General features: G+C 44.0%; 1 protein-coding gene across 4 annotated transcripts in view; it reads left to right on the top strand.

Annotated features, from left to right (window-relative positions):
- Positions 1-19,967, top strand: part of NT5C2 (5'-nucleotidase, cytosolic II) — a 149,219-nt gene that overhangs the window by 67,718 nt on the left and 61,534 nt on the right. For all 4 annotated transcript variants that reach the window (XM_075348612.1, XM_075348610.1, XM_075348613.1 and 1 more), the window contains one exon: positions 2,494-2,615. In XM_075348612.1, the coding sequence (XP_075204727.1) occupies positions 2,515-2,615 (101 nt within the window). In that variant the 5' untranslated portion in view covers positions 2,494-2,514. The remainder of the gene's footprint in view (positions 1-2,493; positions 2,616-19,967) is intronic.

Genomic DNA, 19,967 nt, shown 5'->3' with positions numbered 1-19,967 from the left:
CCAGCCATTATCAGACTTCGGATGATACAGGAACCACAGTACTGAGGAGACATAGTCAGTATCACAAATAAACATTTACATCCAGGTACCTTTTTTTTTATAGACAACATCTTTTCTGATTAAAGTCTTTTTCATCCCTTCGGTTTCCATGTAGTACAGATGCTATGATGAAAATTCACCCCCGCAACTCAACTCTGCAGACTTCCCTTTTCTCCATCTTCAGCAGCACATCTCGATACGATGCCCTTAAAATAGAAGTTTCTCCCATGCTTCACCCCTGAATGAATAATTGCCCCTCACTGTACTTCCTGCACAAAATATCCCCCCACTCTGAACCTCTCTATAATATCTGTTCTACACACTGCCCCTCTTTATAATACTCCCCCACACACTGCCCCTCTGTATGGTATCCAAAATAGCTCGATATACTGATGCAAGTACTCAACATGTGCACATAGCCTTACTGTCCTGAATGTTAGAATATAAACTGCTAAAAGCAATGAATTTTCTCCTTCGTTCACTCCTCATGAATGTGGTTCCATATTGGATTTGGCACAGGATCGGATCCCAGCAAGGTCAAAGCAAGGAAACCATTCCCAAAAGGCTATAGTTAGAAATAGGTCACTTGCTTTTTCCTAATGGGACCTAATCCTATTTTGGCATTTAAAGCACCACTCCAGCATTTTTTTTTTTAATTTTATTTCACAGCTGGAGTGGTGCTTTTAACTTGAGGTCCCTGCCCCTGGCATTACAATCAGCCTCTGCCATTTTTGCCTTTTTATCAGCACCGTTCCTGTCGGGTCTAGTTTGTGACTTGCTAGTTCGTGCCAGTGTTTCATGGAGTGCGCTTGAGGTCACTTTTCACTGTAAAGGGGGCTTTACACGGTAGCGATATCGCTAGCAATTTGTAGCGATAGTGAGCGTGTAAGTACCCGCCCCCGTCGCGCATGCGATTTGTTTGTGATCGCTGCCGTAGCGAACATTATCGCTATGCAGCGTCACACATACCTGGTTGGCGTCGTCGCTGTGACTGCCGAACAATCCCTCCTTCAAGAAGGGGGAGGGACGTTCGGCATCATAGCGACGTCACTGGAACGTCACTAAGCGGCCGGCCAATCAAAGCGGAGGGGCGGAGCTGAGCGTGATGTAAACATCCCGCCCACCTCTTCCTTCCGCATTGGGGCTGGCGGCAGGTAAGGAGACGTTCCTCGCTCCTTCGGTGTCACACATAGTGATGTGTGCTGCCGCATGAGCGATGAACCACAACGCTAAACAACCATTACCGATTTTTGACTTTGGGACGACCTCTCCATGGTGAACGACTTTCACCATTTTTGAGGTCGCCTAAGGTCGCTGGTAAGTAGTACACGCTGCGAAATCGTTAATGACGACGGATGTGCGTCACTAACAACTTGACCCCGACGACCAAACATTAACGATATCGTAGCGTGTAAAGCCCCCTTAAGTCTATGAAAGCCTTGTGCTGGTTCACAAAGACTTTGGATTTTGTGCTGGTTCACAAAGATTTGGATTGAGAGCTTGTGATGTAACTTCTGGCCATCAGAAGTTGCAGTCACAAGATGGCGCCGCTGATGAAAGGTGAAAACGCCGGAGGGTGAGTATTCGTAGGGGTAGGGACCGGAGATTAAAAGCAACACTCCAGCGCTGAAACACCCCCTTTCCCCCGCTGGAGGGGTGATTTTAATTATACAGCTTCTATATTGTCACAAAGACAAATGTAGGTTATTTTCTAAATGAAAACCCTGCTAAACAGCAGTATTAATCTCAAATTCTAAGACCTATTAATATAGGTTGTGATTTAAAGGAAATTTGTCATCTGTCGAAGGGGACAATGTTGGGAATTAATTTGGCCTGTGGTTCAGGCAGCATGCGTCAGGTTCCCTTTTAAAGGGTTTATCCACACCATCATCTCATGGCATTGCCATAAAACTGATCTGTCGGGGTTTGATTGGGGTTTCTGGCCACGTCTCATAGTATGGAGATCTCGCCAACCATTTCAAAGGAAAACCTGTAGTCAAAGTTCTAATTCAGCTCCTGACACATTATTACAATTTTATGATCAACCTTTACATTGATTGATGGTTTGGCTGAGTATAGCAGCGATATATGCCAAGTAGAATGGCTGCCAGTAAGTGTTGGCTAAAGATGCGTCTCTCCTACAAGTGATGAGAGCCCTATAATTGTAAGATTACTATAGGATTACTGAGGTTATCTCTTTGGTCTTACATTTTGGGAATAAATCTTGAAAGCTTTCAACAATGTTATTGATTTTAGAAATATCACGGGTCTGATACCGTAGAAGTGGGCGCTGTGGGGCCAAATATTGATTTCTCACCAGATTACTGTTCTTTGATGTCAGAGTTTGTAAATAATCCAGCTTCGTAGGGGTCATTTTAGGTGATGACTGATGACCCACTTTGACTAAATTTTACTAAGATTGACTGACCTTTTTTGTGCACTTTTGCTCCACAGTATCGAGGATCCGGTTTAACAATGACAACGTCATGGAGCGACCGTTTGCAAAATGCAGCAGACCTTCCCGCCAACATGGACGGCTATGCAATGAAGAAATACCGACGGGAAGCGTACCACAGGTAACTTTTTTTTTTTTTTTTTTTTTTTTTTTTTTAGCACAGACTGCCTTTTGGTGGAAATATTTGATTTATTTCAGTGATTGCTTAATATCACATTTATATTTCATTTCAAGATGTGTGTGTAAATATAATATATATTATTATATTGTAATTTTTTTTTTTTTCCGCCTGTATTCTGGAGCTTATAGTGATGTCCTGCAGGGCTAACAACAATATCAGAAAATCAGAGCGGTTTCTGCTTGTCTTTCACTTACTTTCCTCTTGATTAATGTTCTCCTCCTTATTTCTCATCACACTTTTTGACTTGTGCAATTCTGAAACTTACAAGGTTATGGCTATAAAACCACATCTAAAACCACAATCGATATAACTGGGGCCTGGTCACATATTAAATATATCACTAATAAAATTGACCAAAGACCAAGTAAACAACCAAAAATAATCTTTATTGAAACAAAAAAAAAAGCGAAGAGAGGGGGAAAAAAAGCCAGCAAACAGTAAAGCGGTGGGATCACCTGTATACATAGAATATCTATCCATCCATCCATCTATCGCTGTCCCTGACCGTTCCACAAACAAAATAAAATATCTATCTAATCTGTATGTAAAGTGACATCAAGCTGAATAATACAATCAATAATGGTAATCCCTATTAATGCCACAGTGGGAATGGTCCTATATAAAACTAGGCAGCAAGGAGAACTATGCCTAAAGACAGTACAAAAGATAAGGCTATATACCTGCAGAGGAAACGGCCAGGGACCCACTGCTCCTGACGCACGTTTTACACCAAATGCTTTTTCCGGGCTTCACATATGATATGACATAGTTTGTGGAACTGTGGTGGATATATACAGATATTCTCCTCTTCGGGGCACGGTTCCACTTGCACATAGCTTGTGATGCGAGAGCATTGGAAGCGATATGCTAATGACCCTCTGTTGCGTGAGCGATCTTGCGATAGTACAGTACAGTACAGTACATTGCACAGTAGCTGAGAATCTTCCCTGGTCTGTCTCTGCATACATCGCACTGCGGTCGGATGACATGCGAGTGCAGTGCGATGTTTCACACGCACCCATAGATTTGTTTGGTGGTCCGTGAGCTGAGACTCGCTTCCAAACACAGCATGCTGCGATTCATTGGTCATGCCGCTATGGCATGAGAAATCAATCGCAGATGGACACTACCCCATAGTTTTTGCAATAGTGACAGCAATCCAATACTTTATCGGATTACGCTCGTCTGTGTAAAACGCAAGTGAAATCGAGGCCTTAGCCTCACTGTTTGCTGTCTTTTTTTTTTTTTTACACGTCTCTACATTTTTTTACTTTTTTGTTTTCAACAAAGATTTATTTTTGTTGTTGTTTACTTGGCCTTCGGTCAATTTTATTTCTGATATAGATGAACTTTAAAATCGGTTTGAGCCTTTGGACTCAATTCATCAGGGCACCGCAAAGCATTCAACTGCAGTAAAGCCATGACGGCAGGCTGCAGCAGCGGACGCTATCAAGGATGCGTTTATCGTCCTGCGGTGTGCCAAAAAAAAAGCGGAGGACACCACAAGAACAGAGGAGAGGTGAGAATATTTTTTATTTTGTGTAACCAACGGCATAATAGAGGAGAAGACAGGAACCAGTAGGAGGACATTACTAAACAATGGGCTTGTTACTACAAGGGAGGGACAAGGATGGGCACATTACTGCAGGGGACATTACTAAACAATGGCAACTTTACTGCAGGGCACATTACTAAACAATGGGCACATTACTAAACAATGGGCTCATTACACGGGTCTGCTTATCCTCGAGTATATACGGTATATCCCAAACTCTGTATTTTAACTGGAAAAGTTGGGGTCGTCTTACAGTGGGTACGGAAAGTATTCAGACCCTTTTAAATTTTTCACTTTTTTCATTGCAGATATTCAGTAAATTCAAAAAATGTTCACATGTTATGGTACACTCTGCACCCCATCTTGACAGAAAAAAAAACCGTACACTTTTTTGCAAATTTATTAAACCAGAAAAACTGAAATATCACATGGTCATAAATATTCAGACTCTTTGCTCAGTATTGAGTAGAAGCACCTTTTGAGCTAGTACAGCCATGAGTCTTCTTGGGAATGATGCAACAAGTTTTTTTCACACATGGATTTGGAGATTCTCTGCCATTCTTCCTTGCAGATCTTCTCCAGTTCCGTCAGGTTGGATGGTGAACATTGGTGGACGCCATTTTCAGGTCTCTCCAGAGATGCTCAATTGGGTTTAGGTCAGGGCTCTGTCTGGGCCTGTTAAGAATGGTCACAGAGTTGTTCTGGAGCCACTCCTTTGTTATTTTAGCTGTGTGCTTAGGGTCATTGTCTTGTTGGAAGGTGAACCTTAGGCCAAGTGTGAGGTCCAGAGCACTCTGGAAGAGGATTTCTTGCAGGATATCAATGTACTTGGCTGCATTCATCTTTCCTTCAATTGCAACCAGTCGCCCTGTCCCTGCAGCTGAAAGACACCCCCATAGCATGATGCTGCCACCACCATGTTTCACTGTTGGGATTGTATTGGGCAGGTAATGAGAAGTGCCTGTTTTTTTCCACACATACCACTTAGAATTATCACCCAAAAGTTCAATCTTCATCTCATTAGACTTGAGAATCTTATTTCTCATAGTCTGGGAGTCCTTCATGTGTTTTTTTTTGCAAACTCTATGCAGACGTTCATATGTCTTGCACTGAGGAGAGGCTTCCATCGGGCCACTCTGCCAAAAAGGCTCGACTGGTGGGAGGACTGCAGTGATAGTTGACTTTGTGGAAATTTCTCCCATCTCCCTACTGCATCTCTGGGGCTCAGCCACACTGATTTTGGGGTTCTTCTTTACCTCTCTCACTAAGGCTCTTCTCCCTTGATTGCTCAGTTTGGCTGTACGGCCAAGTCTAGGAAGAGTTCTGGTGGTCCCAAACTTCTTCCATTTAAGGATTACGGAGGCCATTGTGCTCTTGGGAACCTTGAGTACTGCAGAAATTCTTTTGTAACCTTGGCCCGATCTGTGCCTTGCCACAATTCTATCTCCTTGGAGAGTTCCTTTTGAGCTCATGATTCTCATTTGGTCTGACATGCACTGTGAGCTGTGAGGTCTTATATAGACAGGACTTCATTTGGAAAGGGACATATCTATCATGTTAATTAACACAGCTGGACTCCAATGAAGGAGTAGAACCAGCTCAAGGAGGATCACAAGGAAATGGACAGCATGGGACTTAAGCTGGGTTTACACACTGAGACTTTCTAGCGATCCAACCTGCGATCTCAACCTAGCCGGGATCGCTACAAAGTCTCTGGTGAGCTGTCAAACAGGCAGACCTGGCCAACGACCTAACAGCGATCCGGACCTGCAGAGCGACTAGCTGGTCGTTGGGGACGTGTCAAAAAAGCAGGTGAACTTCACCCGACTTCATTTAATGCCGCGCGGCTCTGTGTGCCGTGTAAATAAATAAATAATTAAAAAATCCGGCGTGCGGTCCCCCCCTATTTTAATACCAGCCAGATAAAGCCATACGGCTGCAGGCTGGTATTCTCAGGATGGGGAGCCCCACGTTATGGGGAGCCCCCCAGCCTAACAATATCAGCCAGCAGACGCCCAGAATTGCCGCATACATTAGATGCGACAGATCTGGGACTGTTCCCGGCTCTTCCCGATTTGCCCTGGTTTTTTTTTTAATATTTTTACTGTGCTTTCTTTCGTGTTTTCACTTATTTTAATTTTTTTGTGGAATAAAACAATTTAAGGTATTAACAAGAATTTTTAAAAACCAAACAACTAAACCTGATATTGATCTCCCTTGTGTTTGGGTGTTTTTTTTTTTTTTTTTTGTATTGCAGTACAAATGTTACCGTTGAGATATCCTGTAGTCTATAAATGAAATGTTTTGTTGTAAAATCTTTCTAAATCTAATATATAAAGATAAAGGTGTGTGTGTGTCCGCTAAAGGAATCCGCACCGTCTCTTTTACAATCACAAAATTTTGTACAGACGCCTCATGTGACCCAGGGAACGTCAGACTATGTTTTGACAAGAAAATGTAACCCCGTGCTTTAGTTACACTCCAAAAAACCTCCATTAAACTGAATGGAGCTGAGAGCTACAGGCTATTTAATAGGAGCCGTGAGTGGTTGCTATAGGAACAAAGGACATTCATAGTATAAGAAGCTTATGTGTGAGGTAATATGAAATCGGTGGAGAGACATACAAAGACAGACAGACAGACAGATACAGACAGAGAAAGAGGCACACAGGGAAGGAGACAGATAGGAAAAAAAAAGCCAGACAGAGGCAGACAGGGAAAGGGACAGACGGACGGGGAAAGAGGCGGACGGATGGACGGGGAAAGAGACCGGGGCGGCCGGACGGGGATCGGGGCGGCCGGCCGGACGGGGATCGGGGCGGCCGGACGGACGGGGATCGGGGCGGCCGGCCGGACGGACGGGGATCGGGGCGGCCGGCCGGACGGGGATCGGGGCGGCCGGCCGGACGGACGGGGATCGGGGCGGCCGGACGGACGGGGATCGGGGCGGACGGACGGACGGGGATCGGGGCGGACGGACGGACGGGGATCGGGGCGGACGGACGGACGGGGATCGGGGCGGACGGACGGACGGGGATCGGGGCGGACGGACGGACGGGGATCGGGGCGGACGGACGGACGGGGATCGGGGCGGGCGGACGGACGGACGGACGGTCGGGGATCGGGGCGGACGGACGGACGGGGATCGGGGCGGACGGACGGACGGGGATCGGGGCGGACGGACGGGGATCGGGGCGGGCGGACGGACGGGGATCGGGGCGGGCGGGCGGACGGACGGACGGGGATCGGGGCGGACGGACGGGGAACGGGGAGGGCGGACGGGGAACGGGGCGGACGGACGGACGGGGAAAGGGACGGCCATGGAAAGAGGTGGACAGACTGATACAGAGAGACAGTTACTATCACGGGCAATGCCCGGGTACTACAGCTAGTATAATATTTGTATGTTGGACTACATACAAGGATTCTTTTTTTTTTTTTTTTTTTTTACCGCTATTTTGCTTTACGACAGTCATTTCACTTTTGCTTGAGGGGGTAATCCTGAATATAACGTTGTATAAGGTATTTGCCATCTATGCAAATTCTTAGTACAATCTCAGACACATTTCGTACAATCCATTTAGATATTCGCACGGTTCTGAGCAGTTATTTCTCTAATTACCTGATAATGTAGCTTTCATTGTCAGGTAGATTTTTGTGCCGTTATGTCACCCAATAAAAAAACTTGTTATCCATCCATTGCGTGCCGGGAGTGACCTAAACAACAACACAAAACATAGTAGGTGAGTAATACTGACGTATTATTAGCAGGAGGCTGAACCGCTCCACCCTCATCACGGGCCTGTAAAATGTATTGTTTGTCACTCATGAGCATCAGTCATAACTGTATGGAAGAAGTCAGCTAAAGGATTTGTATAGTTTGGTGTCATCACATCTAACCCATTCAAGTGCCATCAGTCCAGCTAAGGAGACGGTACAATAATTGCGTCCGATATGGAGCTATACCAGCCACCCTCCGTGTACGTGGACGGCAGGGCTCTTGATGCAGCTCACAGGTATCGTGTCCTAAAATGTTATATTGTTATAAAATTTCGAACCTGATCTGAAAACAAATTGTTAGTCCCGTTTTATTGTCTATATGTACCAAATGGTTTCCTCTGGATTACACCACAACAGCTTTTGTTGGTGTTTAGTATCATTTTGTACCTGTATTGGATGACTCCTGGCCCAAATGTTGTGTAATATGTGACCGGCATTGATTTCTTCTTATAACTTTTCTAAGCCTTTTATTATTGGGGTGTTTCTGACTACTTTTGAGTTGTTTTAGAACTTTTTTTAACTGGCCATATAATATTTAAAGAGGTTATTTTTATGAAATTGGCTACTAGCTGCAATCCATGGGATAGGGTATAATTTACTGATCACTGGGGTTCCGAATGCTGAGACCTCCAGCAATTCAGAGAAAGGGAACTGGGCTTACCACATCCAGCCCAATGGGCAGGGGATAACCATTTTGACGATATTTTTTAAAATTTAACAGTCTGAGGCATGGCGTTTGTTACTGAGATCTATAATGTATTGATTGAAATCCATGTGACCCAGAAACATTCTCCATTATGGGGCTTACAGCGGTTGTCCTGAGATATTCTTCAGCCCAGTGTGACATCTGGCTTGGACAAACACAAATACACACTGGTTGAGAAATTAAGCAATTAATTGGAATAGGACCTGTGCATGATATCTGCTGGTGACTGACCGATGCCCCGAAGACTGCTACCCCATGGCAAATCAGGTGGTAAAGAATCCCAGGGGCAGTTGGACCGTTCTGATATCTGGATTACACTGTGACTAGGCCTTTTTGTATTCTAAATTACCACATCTTATAGTTTTTCCAAAAAAAGGAGGACACAAGAAGTATCCGGCACCAAAAACTCTCCCTCCCTCTAAGTGCCATGCCCATCCAGCCAAACTGAACATTCACGTTTCTGGTCGTGTCCGGGAAGAAAACTCTTTGGTTGTAAGGCCGAAGACAATGTGCCTTTTTATGACCTGCATAATTCTTGTACAGTTGGCTCACACTTGTGTGCGGAATTGCTGGTAGATGGGATATATAATACCATAAAACATCAGTATGGAAGTTCGCAGCACACTTTGATTTGATTTGAAAGGAAGTGGTTTTTAATTGTATAGCCTTGTGATGGACATGGAAGGTGCAGGGAAAATGTAACCATTTCTCCCCTGAAGAAGCAACACCACAAATATGCGAAACATGCATTGGGGCGTTTTCTTTTTGATGTCCAGGTCTGGTGCAGTTTATGGCGACACCAAGAACAAGACTCGTTCTTGTCATAATATTTCAATTGTCGTATTTCCCCCGCACCTTCCTTGTCCATCACAAGTCTGTACAAATAAAATCAAAGTGTGCGGTGAACTTCTCTACTAATTCTTGTAAGAAGCACCCTACCACCTCAATACCCTTCACAATAACGGAGTGGGTGACATGGTTCAATTCGTGTTGTGACATAAAACTACATCTAATGAATTGTGTAATTCTAGATTGCTCAGGTCGTCTTGCCCTAACACGAGTGGTGCTGTTACTGGAGGAATAAAAGGCGATTCTTTCGTTATTCTTTATTATTTATTGTAATTTTGGTAACCCCCTTTAATTCATCATCTGTAATGGGTTACGTCTTCGTCCTGGTTGTTGCACCACGTGGTCGTGTCAGCTGAGGTCTTACACATCTTTTTATCCTGTTCCATGCTATAAATACAACAAGGACGTATACATACACCAGACTGGACTGACAGGTTCTTTAGAAATAAGAACTCGTAAAACCTTGAACGATACCAAGAAGCCAAGTAACAGGGTGTTTCCATTCTATAGTAATTAATTATCCCATATGTATAAATGGCTCGTGCTTCTAATTACCATTTGCTGGAATGTCTGTGTCATGCGACACATGATGTGGGTAATCTTTTCTGCATTTCATACTTGACAATAAGGAATGTGTTTTTCAAAATGGATATAGGTGACACCTCTGGTGAATCATCCTCGTATGTTTTCTACTTTTAACCTGACTGGCCATAGATGAGTGACCATTGGGGGTCCATGGTACTTGAACCCACTGATTGTCGGTGGAGCGATGCAGCCCTTTAACTGCAGTAAGTGTCGCAGCGCTCTTTGTTCCTGTGGCTCTGTCCAGTATTGCAAATCGGCCCAATTCAAGAGCTGACTGGCCATAGATGTGTGATCATTAAGTGTCACACTAGGTACGGGGAAGTACCACGCAAATGCGAAAGGAAAGGGGACCCCTGCGTCTAGGAAAGGGGAAGATGGTGACCCATGACCAAACCTTCTGCAGGTCCCTGCCGTCCCTCCCCACTCTACATAGGTTCCACACCTATGCGCCGATATGGATATCTGACCCTTGGTATGCCTAGTGCTGGACCCTAAATGGGGAATGGGTGGGATGAGCTCTTCGTCAACCCCAATAAACGTTAAAGGAAGACACAAGGAGGACACACAGGTAGGAAAAAGCATGATCCACAGATGACACAGGCAGAAGTTCAGCAACGATACCACAGATGAGTAAAAGCCTCCTGCTTGCAACCAGAGCTTGAATGAATTGCATAATATCACCAGCACCAGTCCAGGGAAGATGAGAGTATTTTACCACAAGGGGAATACTAATAATTAGCAGCTGAAGGGAAGGAGGGCTTCGCTGGGCCCTAAAGGGGAATAGATGGAAAATCCAGCAAGAAAGCCACCTATTACAATGAATACTGACAGCAGAAACGATAGAAAATCAGGGAGCATTTTGCACAGCAAACGCTGTGACTTTCTATTGCCAGTAACCACATGACTGTCTGTCACCTGTGACACCCCCGTGACATTGAGTCCATATTACTTGAACCCACTGAATTGCAGATTGTAGGTGGAGCGATGTGGCCCTTTTACTGCAGTAAGTGTCATGGTGTTCAATTCATATATGCAGTACTCTACATAGCTGTGAGGGGGGGTACTGCCTTGAATTTTGGAAAAACTCTAAAAGATTTGTCTCAAAATATTAAGTTATTCCCTATCCACAGTATAGGGGATAACTTCCTGATTGTTGGGGGTCTATTCACTGGGATGCCCTGTGACCCGGACATCAATCCTCCTAAAGCTTGGTTGGAAACTTGCTTTGTAGAGCCCTATCCTCAGGATAATGGATACCTTCATATTTTGGGACTTCTTTTTTTCTTAGCCTACTTTTTCCTATTTTCTATGACTTGGTTGAGCGTGGTGGATCATCAAATCTCACGGGTGAAGAGTTGGTGGGAGCACGGGCCCCTGTGGCTTTAGAGGGGTTATGGTTTACTGGGGTTGTCTAATGGAAAAAAATGGACTGCTTAAAAATGAAAAATAAAAGAAATAATGCTTTCATTTACCAATCCCCTGGACTCCTCTTGCAACGTGTGCCCGGTCCACACTGGTCTTTCCTGCCTGGTCCAGCGGTGACCTGCCTTGGTCCGTGATGGGCTGAGATGGCATTTTCTGCCATTTTTGGTTTGTCACGATGGATCCAGGAATTATAGATCAGCGGGAAGTAAAAAGATGTCAGAATTGGAGCTTTTGTGGTGCCTATGAGTATCATTTTTATTTATTTTTCCGAACCAGTCAGCCTTTTGAACGTCAGTTAAAACCAAATTATTCAGATGTGACCATAGGGGACCCCAACATCTTTCGTGACTCACTGTTTTTGTCACTTGTGCCTGAGAAGCTGACATTCGGTGGCTATTTTCGTTCAGTCCTCACGTGGCTCAGCTGGTTAAGGTGTGCCTGCCTGTGTGACGGAGGAAGGTGAAAAAGTGGCCTCCAGTGATCGTCTTTCCCTGAGTAATAAATGGAGTCTGCAGGATCTTATTAGTCAGAAGTAAAAAGTCACTGAAGACTTGTGTTCCCTTTTATGTCACAAGAGGGTGTACGAACAGGTATGTTTGCTTTAGTACGCCATCAATATACTTCCCACACCTCAGCTTCCTGGTTTCTGTTGAAATGAATATTACAGCCAACTTTTGATTAGAGATTGAATTCATGATAAAGATTGAAAAGCAGGACAAGAAAAAAAATAATTCTGAAATGGTCACTAGTGATGAGGGAGCATTACTGAGCTCGGTACTCATAACCAGCAGTCTTGCACTCAGACGGGCTTGACTTGTGTACCGAGTATAGTGGAAGTCAATAGAGTGCTCAAGCATTTTTCCGGGAAAAATGTTTGAGTTCCCCTTTGACTTCCATTATACTCCGTAAATGAGTCGAGGCCATCCAAGCCCAAGTCTGCTGGTTAAGAGTACTGAGCACCCAAGCATGGTAGTGCTCCCTCACCGCTAATAGTTGGCCATAACAAATATTTATCGCTAATGACAAATTTGTATTTCTGCCATCCTAAACTAGTTTCAAATGGAACCTGTCACGTTGGATGTAACGTTCCATCTGTAGACCGCACCGTATATAGAGCAAAAGAAGCAGAGCAGAACGACAGTTTGGTGGGAAAAGATTCAGTATATAGATTGTAATTTACTCACCTAAATCCATGCACACATTAGGCTTAGGAGTCCAGTAGAAATTGCTGTGCACAATCCTAATGGAAAATCTGTGAATTACTGACTACAACCGCCCACTGGACTCCTGTGCTGCCAAATACAAGTTCCTTTTTAAGACCTAATTTAGTGTTACAGTAGAGCTGCTTTTATGAAATGTGTAAATAAGACCCGTTCACCACTGCATTCGTTAAGGCTAGGTTCACATTTCCATTGTTTATTATCAGTCACAATCCGCCGCTCTGATAAACAACGCAATCCGTTTGGCGGATTCCATTGTTTCACATAGACGTGTATGAGCGGCGGATTGTGACTGATGATGCTGCGTTGCATCCGCCGCCCGACTGTTCAGTCGTGGAACGACTGACCAGGTGGCAGGAACGCAGCTTGTATCCTTTTGATTTCGCTGTGCATGTTTTCTCTCAACGGCCGACCAATCAGCTGATCTCCCAGCGGCCGCCGTCTGTGAGCGATCAGCTGATCTCCCAGCGGCCGCCGTCTGTGAGCGATCGATCAGCTGATCTCCCAGCGGCCGCCGTCTGTGAGCGATCAGCTGATCTCCCAGCGGCCGCCGTCTGTGAGCGATCAGCTGATCTCCCAGCGGCCGCCGTCTGTGAGCGATCAGCTGATCTCCCAGCGGCCGCCGTCTGTGAGCGATCAGCTGATCTCCCAGCGGCCGCCGTCTGTGAGCGATCAGCTGATCTCCCAGCGGCCGCCGTCTGTGAGCGATCAGCTGATCTCCCAGCGGCCGCCGTCTGTGAGCGATCAGCTGATCTCCCAGCGGCCGCCGTCTGTGAGCGATCAGCTGATCTCCCAGCGGCCGCCGTCTGTGAGCGATCAGCTGATCTCCCAGCGGCCGCCGTCTGTGAGCGATCAGCTGATCTCCCAGCGGCCGCCGTCTGTGAGCGATCAGCTGATCTCCCAGCGGCCGCCGTCTGTGAGCGATCAGCTGATCATTCACAGAAGGCTATTGTGAACGATCACTAGTTTTTACAACAGAATCCGCTTTCCTGTGACAATGAATTTCAATTCTTGTCACCCGTTGTACAACGCATCAGTCACAAGCGTCAAGCAACGCATGTGACTGATGCAAAACAACGGAAATGTGAACCTAGCCTTAGCTGCACATGTCCTGACGGTCGCTGGGTTGTTTTATAACCGGTTGGTGACAGCTGTAACATTGTGTGTAGTCATTTCCATTAGATTTAGTGTAATCTGCATTTCTGTAAAGTACAAACATGAAATAGATTTGTGTCCAGCTTTTAATCTATTTGCAAATGTCACATCTCCAGTGTGTGCTTGGATCCACAGACTTTCCACTGCTCACTCCTTGAGGATAAATAAAGCACCCCATTCCCCCACAGTTTGAAAGACCAGAGAGGGACTCGAGACCCACTCTTCTAAAAAGTTAAAAGTTTTTAGTTGTTCTTAAGCTTGCACTGATTCACTGATTGCTGATTGTTGAATCACTGGCTTACAGCTGCATGCTAAATGATTTCAGTGGCCGTGGGCAAAGTGTGGCCTGTGGGCCACATCCAGCCTTCTGACTGTCCAGTCCTGCCCGCAAACCGAGGCTTAAATAAATATATATATTATAAAATATATGCAAAAAGAGTTTAGGAGTGATAAGGTTAGAAATTTTTTAAACTCACTGATAGTGATGTGTATTAGGGCTCTTTATATCACTGACAGCAATTGCAGATACCTGTGCAAATTAGTTTGGAAGGTGTGTCCAAATAAAGGCAAGACTACTTAAGAAGGCTGTTCCACATTATTAAGCAGCCTACGTTTTTGGCCAAAATGGGAAAGAAAAAGGATGTGTCGGCTGCTGAGAAGCAACAAATTGTGGAGTATTTAGGTCAAGGCATGACTACAATCAACATTACCAAGACACTTCATCGTGATCATCGCACATCAAGAAGTATGTAGCTGATTCACAGCACACACGTGCGTGCTCATAAGGAGAAATTGAGGACTCTTTCCAACAGGCAATTGCGTCAGGTTAGAAGAGCAGCTGCTATAATGCCTTGTCATAGCAGCAGAAAAGTTTTTGAAGCTGCTGGTGCCTCCAACGTCCCCCGAACAATAAGATGCAGGGTCCTTCAGAGGTTTGCAGCTGTGCGTAAGCCATCCTGTCGACCACCTCTATCCACTGCACACAAGCAGAAACTGCTCCAGTGGCCAAATGATACATGAAGACTGACTTCCAAACTGTTTTGTTCACCGATGAGTGCCATGCAACGCTCGATGGTCCAGATGGATGGAGTGGAGGATGGCTGGTTGATGGACACCCCATGAAAACACTGCTAAGGCGCGAACAAGGAGGAGGTGGAGTAATGTTTTGCGCTGGAATCATGGGGAGAGAGATTGTCGGCCTCTTTAGGATCCCTGAAGGGGTAAAGATGAACTCCATAATCTATGTGGAGTTTCTAAAACAGCACTACCTGCCATGGTTCAGGAGGAAGAACCGTGCATTCCGCAGCAAGATCATTTTCATGCATGATATTGCACCGTCTCATGCTGCAAATAACACATCTGCATCTCTGGCTGCTATGGACATAAAAGAGGACAAACTTATGGTGTGGCCACAATGTTCCCCTGACCTCAACCCCATTGAGAACCACTGGAGCATCATCAAAAGGAGTGTCTATGATGGCGGGAGGCAATTGACATCAAGAAACAGCTCTGGGAGGGTATTCTGTCCACATGCAAAACAATTGAAGCACAAACCATCCAAAAACTGACAAAATCAATGGGCGAGAGAGTTCAGAAGCTTCTTTCAAACAAAAGGTCCTATGTGCAAATGTAACATCACCTAGAATTAAGTTTTGTCTTGAAAACTGTTTGATTTCATTTTGTAATAAGCTGATAATCCTTAGAATTTCACAATTGACCATTTTGTTTTTCAAAATAAAAATGAAAAGGTTGAAAACTCTGCTGTGCATAATAATTTGGAACATGCATTTTGAGTGTTTATTATGTTTAATAATGTACTGTTTTCATGGGCAGTTTGATCAAAAACATTTCAATTATACTCGAATAGCAGATGACTGGAAAATAACAATGACTGCAATTCATAAAGCTAATTTGGGAAAATATGAAATATTTTTTGCATAATAATTTGGAACACTGTGTGTGTGTGTGTGTGTGTGTGTGTGTGTGTGTGTGCGCGCGCTTGTGGTGTATATATATGTGTGTGTGTGTGTGTGTGTATATAGAGGGGCTACATGAAGTCGCAGTTCAAGTCATTTCTAAGGCTTGTTGCTGGGGCCCACGTGACATTTGTTGCAGGCTCACGTGTCATAACAATCAGCGCCAGCGTCTGTCTCCTCGCATTAGGACATTTTAGCAGGATGTGAGCGCTGCGCTGACTTCCTACTCAAATGTCCAAAAGCGGAGAGAAGGGAGTCGGTGCTGATTGGTCGTGGGGCCTGCGTGTCATACAAATGTCACTTGGGCTTTTTAGACATCACTGACACCATGGGTGAGTATAGGGTCATTTATTTTTACAGGGGCGAACAAGAGGAAGGAGAAAGGCTTGTCCAACCCCTTTTAATCCTGCTTAATATTATGTGATATATTAAATACAAATTCTAATTAATATGCTAATATTTAATAATGAGCAGAATGAATTTCAGCCTATTGAATCTGCCCTCCATAATAGTCATGGCCTTTAATGTGGCACCATGATAAAATTAATTGCCCAAACCTTGTTTTCAGCCATTTGGTGTCTGGGGCAATGGGTTACAATCACACCCAGGGGCTTAGGCTACGTTCACACATCAGTTTTTTGGCATCAGGCACAATCTGGCGTGTGCCTGATGCAACGGATCCGGCGCAGAATATGCAAAGACTGATGCGCCTGATCCTTCTTTTTTTTTTTTAATGGATCCGGTATACCTGATCTGTCAAAAAACGGATCTGGCGCATCCGTTTTTTTGCATCCGTTTCGTCCGTTTTTTTGCTGGATCTGTTTTTTTTTTCTATAAATTGGAGCATGCTCCGTTTGCGGCCGCATCAGTGTTTTGCTGCATCGCGCCGGATCTAGCGTCCATAGGCTTCCATTGTAAATCACGCCGGATCCGGCGCAATACGGTTTGTTTGTTTTCCGAGACAAAAAACGTTCAATGAGACGTTCCATCCGGCCGCTTCATTGAGCAATTACGCCAGATCCGTCAAAAGCCGGATGCAACGCAAGGCAGGCACAAATACAAATCAATGGAATTAAAACAGATCCGGCGCTGGATCCGTTTTATCCGTTGTTTTTTTTACGGATTGTGCCTGATGTAAAAAAAAAAACTGTGTGAACGTAGCCATTTTGAAAACCCTATCACCAACCTCTTGATCCTCCCATGTGGCCCAGCCTGTGGCCTAAATTAGCACAGCAGTAAATAATACTAATGATCTATCAAACTCCGTGTGTAGTACAATTGACCAAGCAATCGCAGAGTCAAGTCTCCCAGAAGGACTATAAACTATATAAAATGCAACTGACATATTTTTTGTGAAGTATTAAAAAATAAAATCACAAGGTTCCTTCTCCTCCCCTTTCCACAGAGGTGGGAAAAATGTGGTATTGTAGATCCAAAAGCATATGTAAGAAGAAACAGTATAAGCTTGGTTTGCCAAGAAGAGGAGGAAAAAAAAACAACCAACAGCAGAATGTAAAAAATGGCTCCAAACAACGGGAAGGATTGTTCACCTTGCTCTGAATCCTTCCTAAAAGTGCCCTGTCACCCTTCCCCTTTTTAGCAAATGTCTGCAGTGTTTCCTTGGATTTAAATGAAGGGCATTGCCGTTCTTGCATCACCCCGCACCTATGTACTCTGTGTGCCAAGCATTCTTCTCATATCTATTACAAAGCCAGTGGCCGATCTCATGGAAAGAAAGCTGCTCGTGTAAACTCTTCTGTGTGGATGAAGCTCTGTGTGTGTGTGTGTGTGTGTGTGTGTGTGTGTGTGTATATATGTATATATATATATATATATATATATATATATATATATATATATATATATATATATATATATATATATATATATATATATATATATATATATATATATATATATATATATATATATATATATATATACTGCTCTAAAAAAATAATGGGAACACTTTAAACACGGATTTTGTATTTCGGTATTCCCTTTATTTTTTTGACCAGTATATATACCTCCATTTACCACTGGCCGCAGGCTACTCTGAAGTAGTTGGGGGAAGCCCCGCTCTACTACCCTATTTTCCCACAGGTACTTCACGGTTTGACGTCGCTCTTTCCAAACCGATCTCACTGCACTCTTAATCTATACCAAGTAACCCTTTCTCCAGGGTTTTTCAGTCCTACCCTATATCTGCACACACAAACCGTTAGCATAACCTTTAACTCTGTGTCTTCGAATGAATCAAACAGATCAAGAAAAGGTTTTAACATGGTCCTTCAACTGATTCAACACATCTTTCGCATCCCTACTCGTTTCATTTGACTCACTTCTTTGCACTTACCACATAAATCACACAAGTTCGTTGTTCTTTTTTTTTTTTTTTTTTATTACATTTTTCTTTCTATTTTACATACATATTTTTTCTTTCTCATTCTCAATTGATCACTTTTACCCAAAAGCAGTTTGTAATAGAATACTCCAAATTTCCTTTTTTTTTTTTTTTTTAGACCAACCTCTTTTACCTCCGACATGTCATGTGCTCTGTTTGGCTCTCAAATTCAAATGTTAAACTTTTATTAGCCTGATGTGACTGTCTTACCGCATCGTGATTATTTTCCTGATGAAGAAGCAAGGCAGCTTCGAAACACATTGAAGAAAAAAACAGATTGCTCCGTTTTGTTGTGTCCTGGATCCTTTTGATATTGGCTTCCCATGGCGGTGTAGACTGAGCACTTTCTCTACTCTCTTGAATCTCTAACTCCACAACACAGCGAATAATTGCTAAATTGATAGAAACAAAAATGAGTACACCCCTAAGTGAAAATTGGCAAATTGTGCCCAAAGTGTCAATACTTTGTGTGGACACCGTTATTTTCCAGCACTGCCTTAACTCTTTTGGGCATGGAGGTCACTAGAGCTTCACATGAGGCGCTGGCATCCTCGTCCATCCTCCATGACGACATCACAGAGCTGGTGGATGGTAGAGACTTTGAGTTCCTTCAACTTCCATTTGAGGAGGCCCCACAAATGCTCAATAGGGTTTTGGTCATTATCGTATTGGAATACGGTCCTTTGGCCAAGTTTTCAAATGGGAGGGGATCATGCTCTTCTTCATATGTCACAGTACATGTTGGCATTCATGGTTCCCTCAATGAACTGTAGCTCCCCACAGACGGCAGCACTCATGCAGCCACAAATTGTGACACTCCCACCACCATGCTTGACTGTAGGCAGGACACACTTGTCTTTGTACTTCTCATCTGGTTGCCACCACACACTTTTGACACCATCTGAACCAAATAAGTTTATCTTGGTCTCCTTTAGACCACATCACATGGGTCCAGTTATCCATGTCCTTAGTCTGCTTGTCTTCAGCAAACTCTTTGCAGGCTTTCTTGTGCATCATCTTTAGAAGAGGCTTCCGTCTGGGATGACAGCCATGCAGAACCAATTTGATGCAGTCTGTGGCATATGGTCTGAGCACTTACAGGTTGACCCCTATGTATATACTGTAGTTATCTGTTTATTTCACTTGTTAGAGCAGCAGATTGTGCTCCAGAGCTGCACCCTACTCTGACTAGGGGCAGGAAGTTGCAATCATTTATAAGCCCTTTTTGATAGAACTACGCTGGTTAGCCACAAGTTTGCATACTGATATACTTACCGTAGATCCTTCTGCTATGATGTCTCCCATAAATAGCACACACGGACATGAGGGATTCATGCTGTATAATCTTTGCCTGTCTTGAAAACACATGAATTGTAGCAAATTCTGAAGATCTTTTTCCTTTGACCTTTTGTGTCACGTGAGTTTGCCATTGGCGAGCCTAGTTCCTTTTTGTAATCTTTTTTCTCACTTTGTGATCATTGGTGGTCCCCTTTTCCTTCTTTTCTTTTAAGTCTCCTTGTCAGAAAAGAACATTTTTACAAAGAACCCCCCTGCAGCATTTAAAGTAGTATTGCCATCTTCTGAAGGCGCTGCTGAAGGTGGTAGTCTTAGTTCGTACATGAAAATATGGTGACAGG

This window comes from Anomaloglossus baeobatrachus, chromosome 5 (genome assembly GCF_048569485.1).
Source record: "Anomaloglossus baeobatrachus isolate aAnoBae1 chromosome 5, aAnoBae1.hap1, whole genome shotgun sequence".
Classification (NCBI taxonomy): Eukaryota; Metazoa; Chordata; class Amphibia; order Anura; family Aromobatidae; genus Anomaloglossus; species Anomaloglossus baeobatrachus.
The sequence above is the reverse complement of the archived record's forward strand: the minus strand, read 5'-3'. Positions and strand labels throughout refer to the sequence as shown.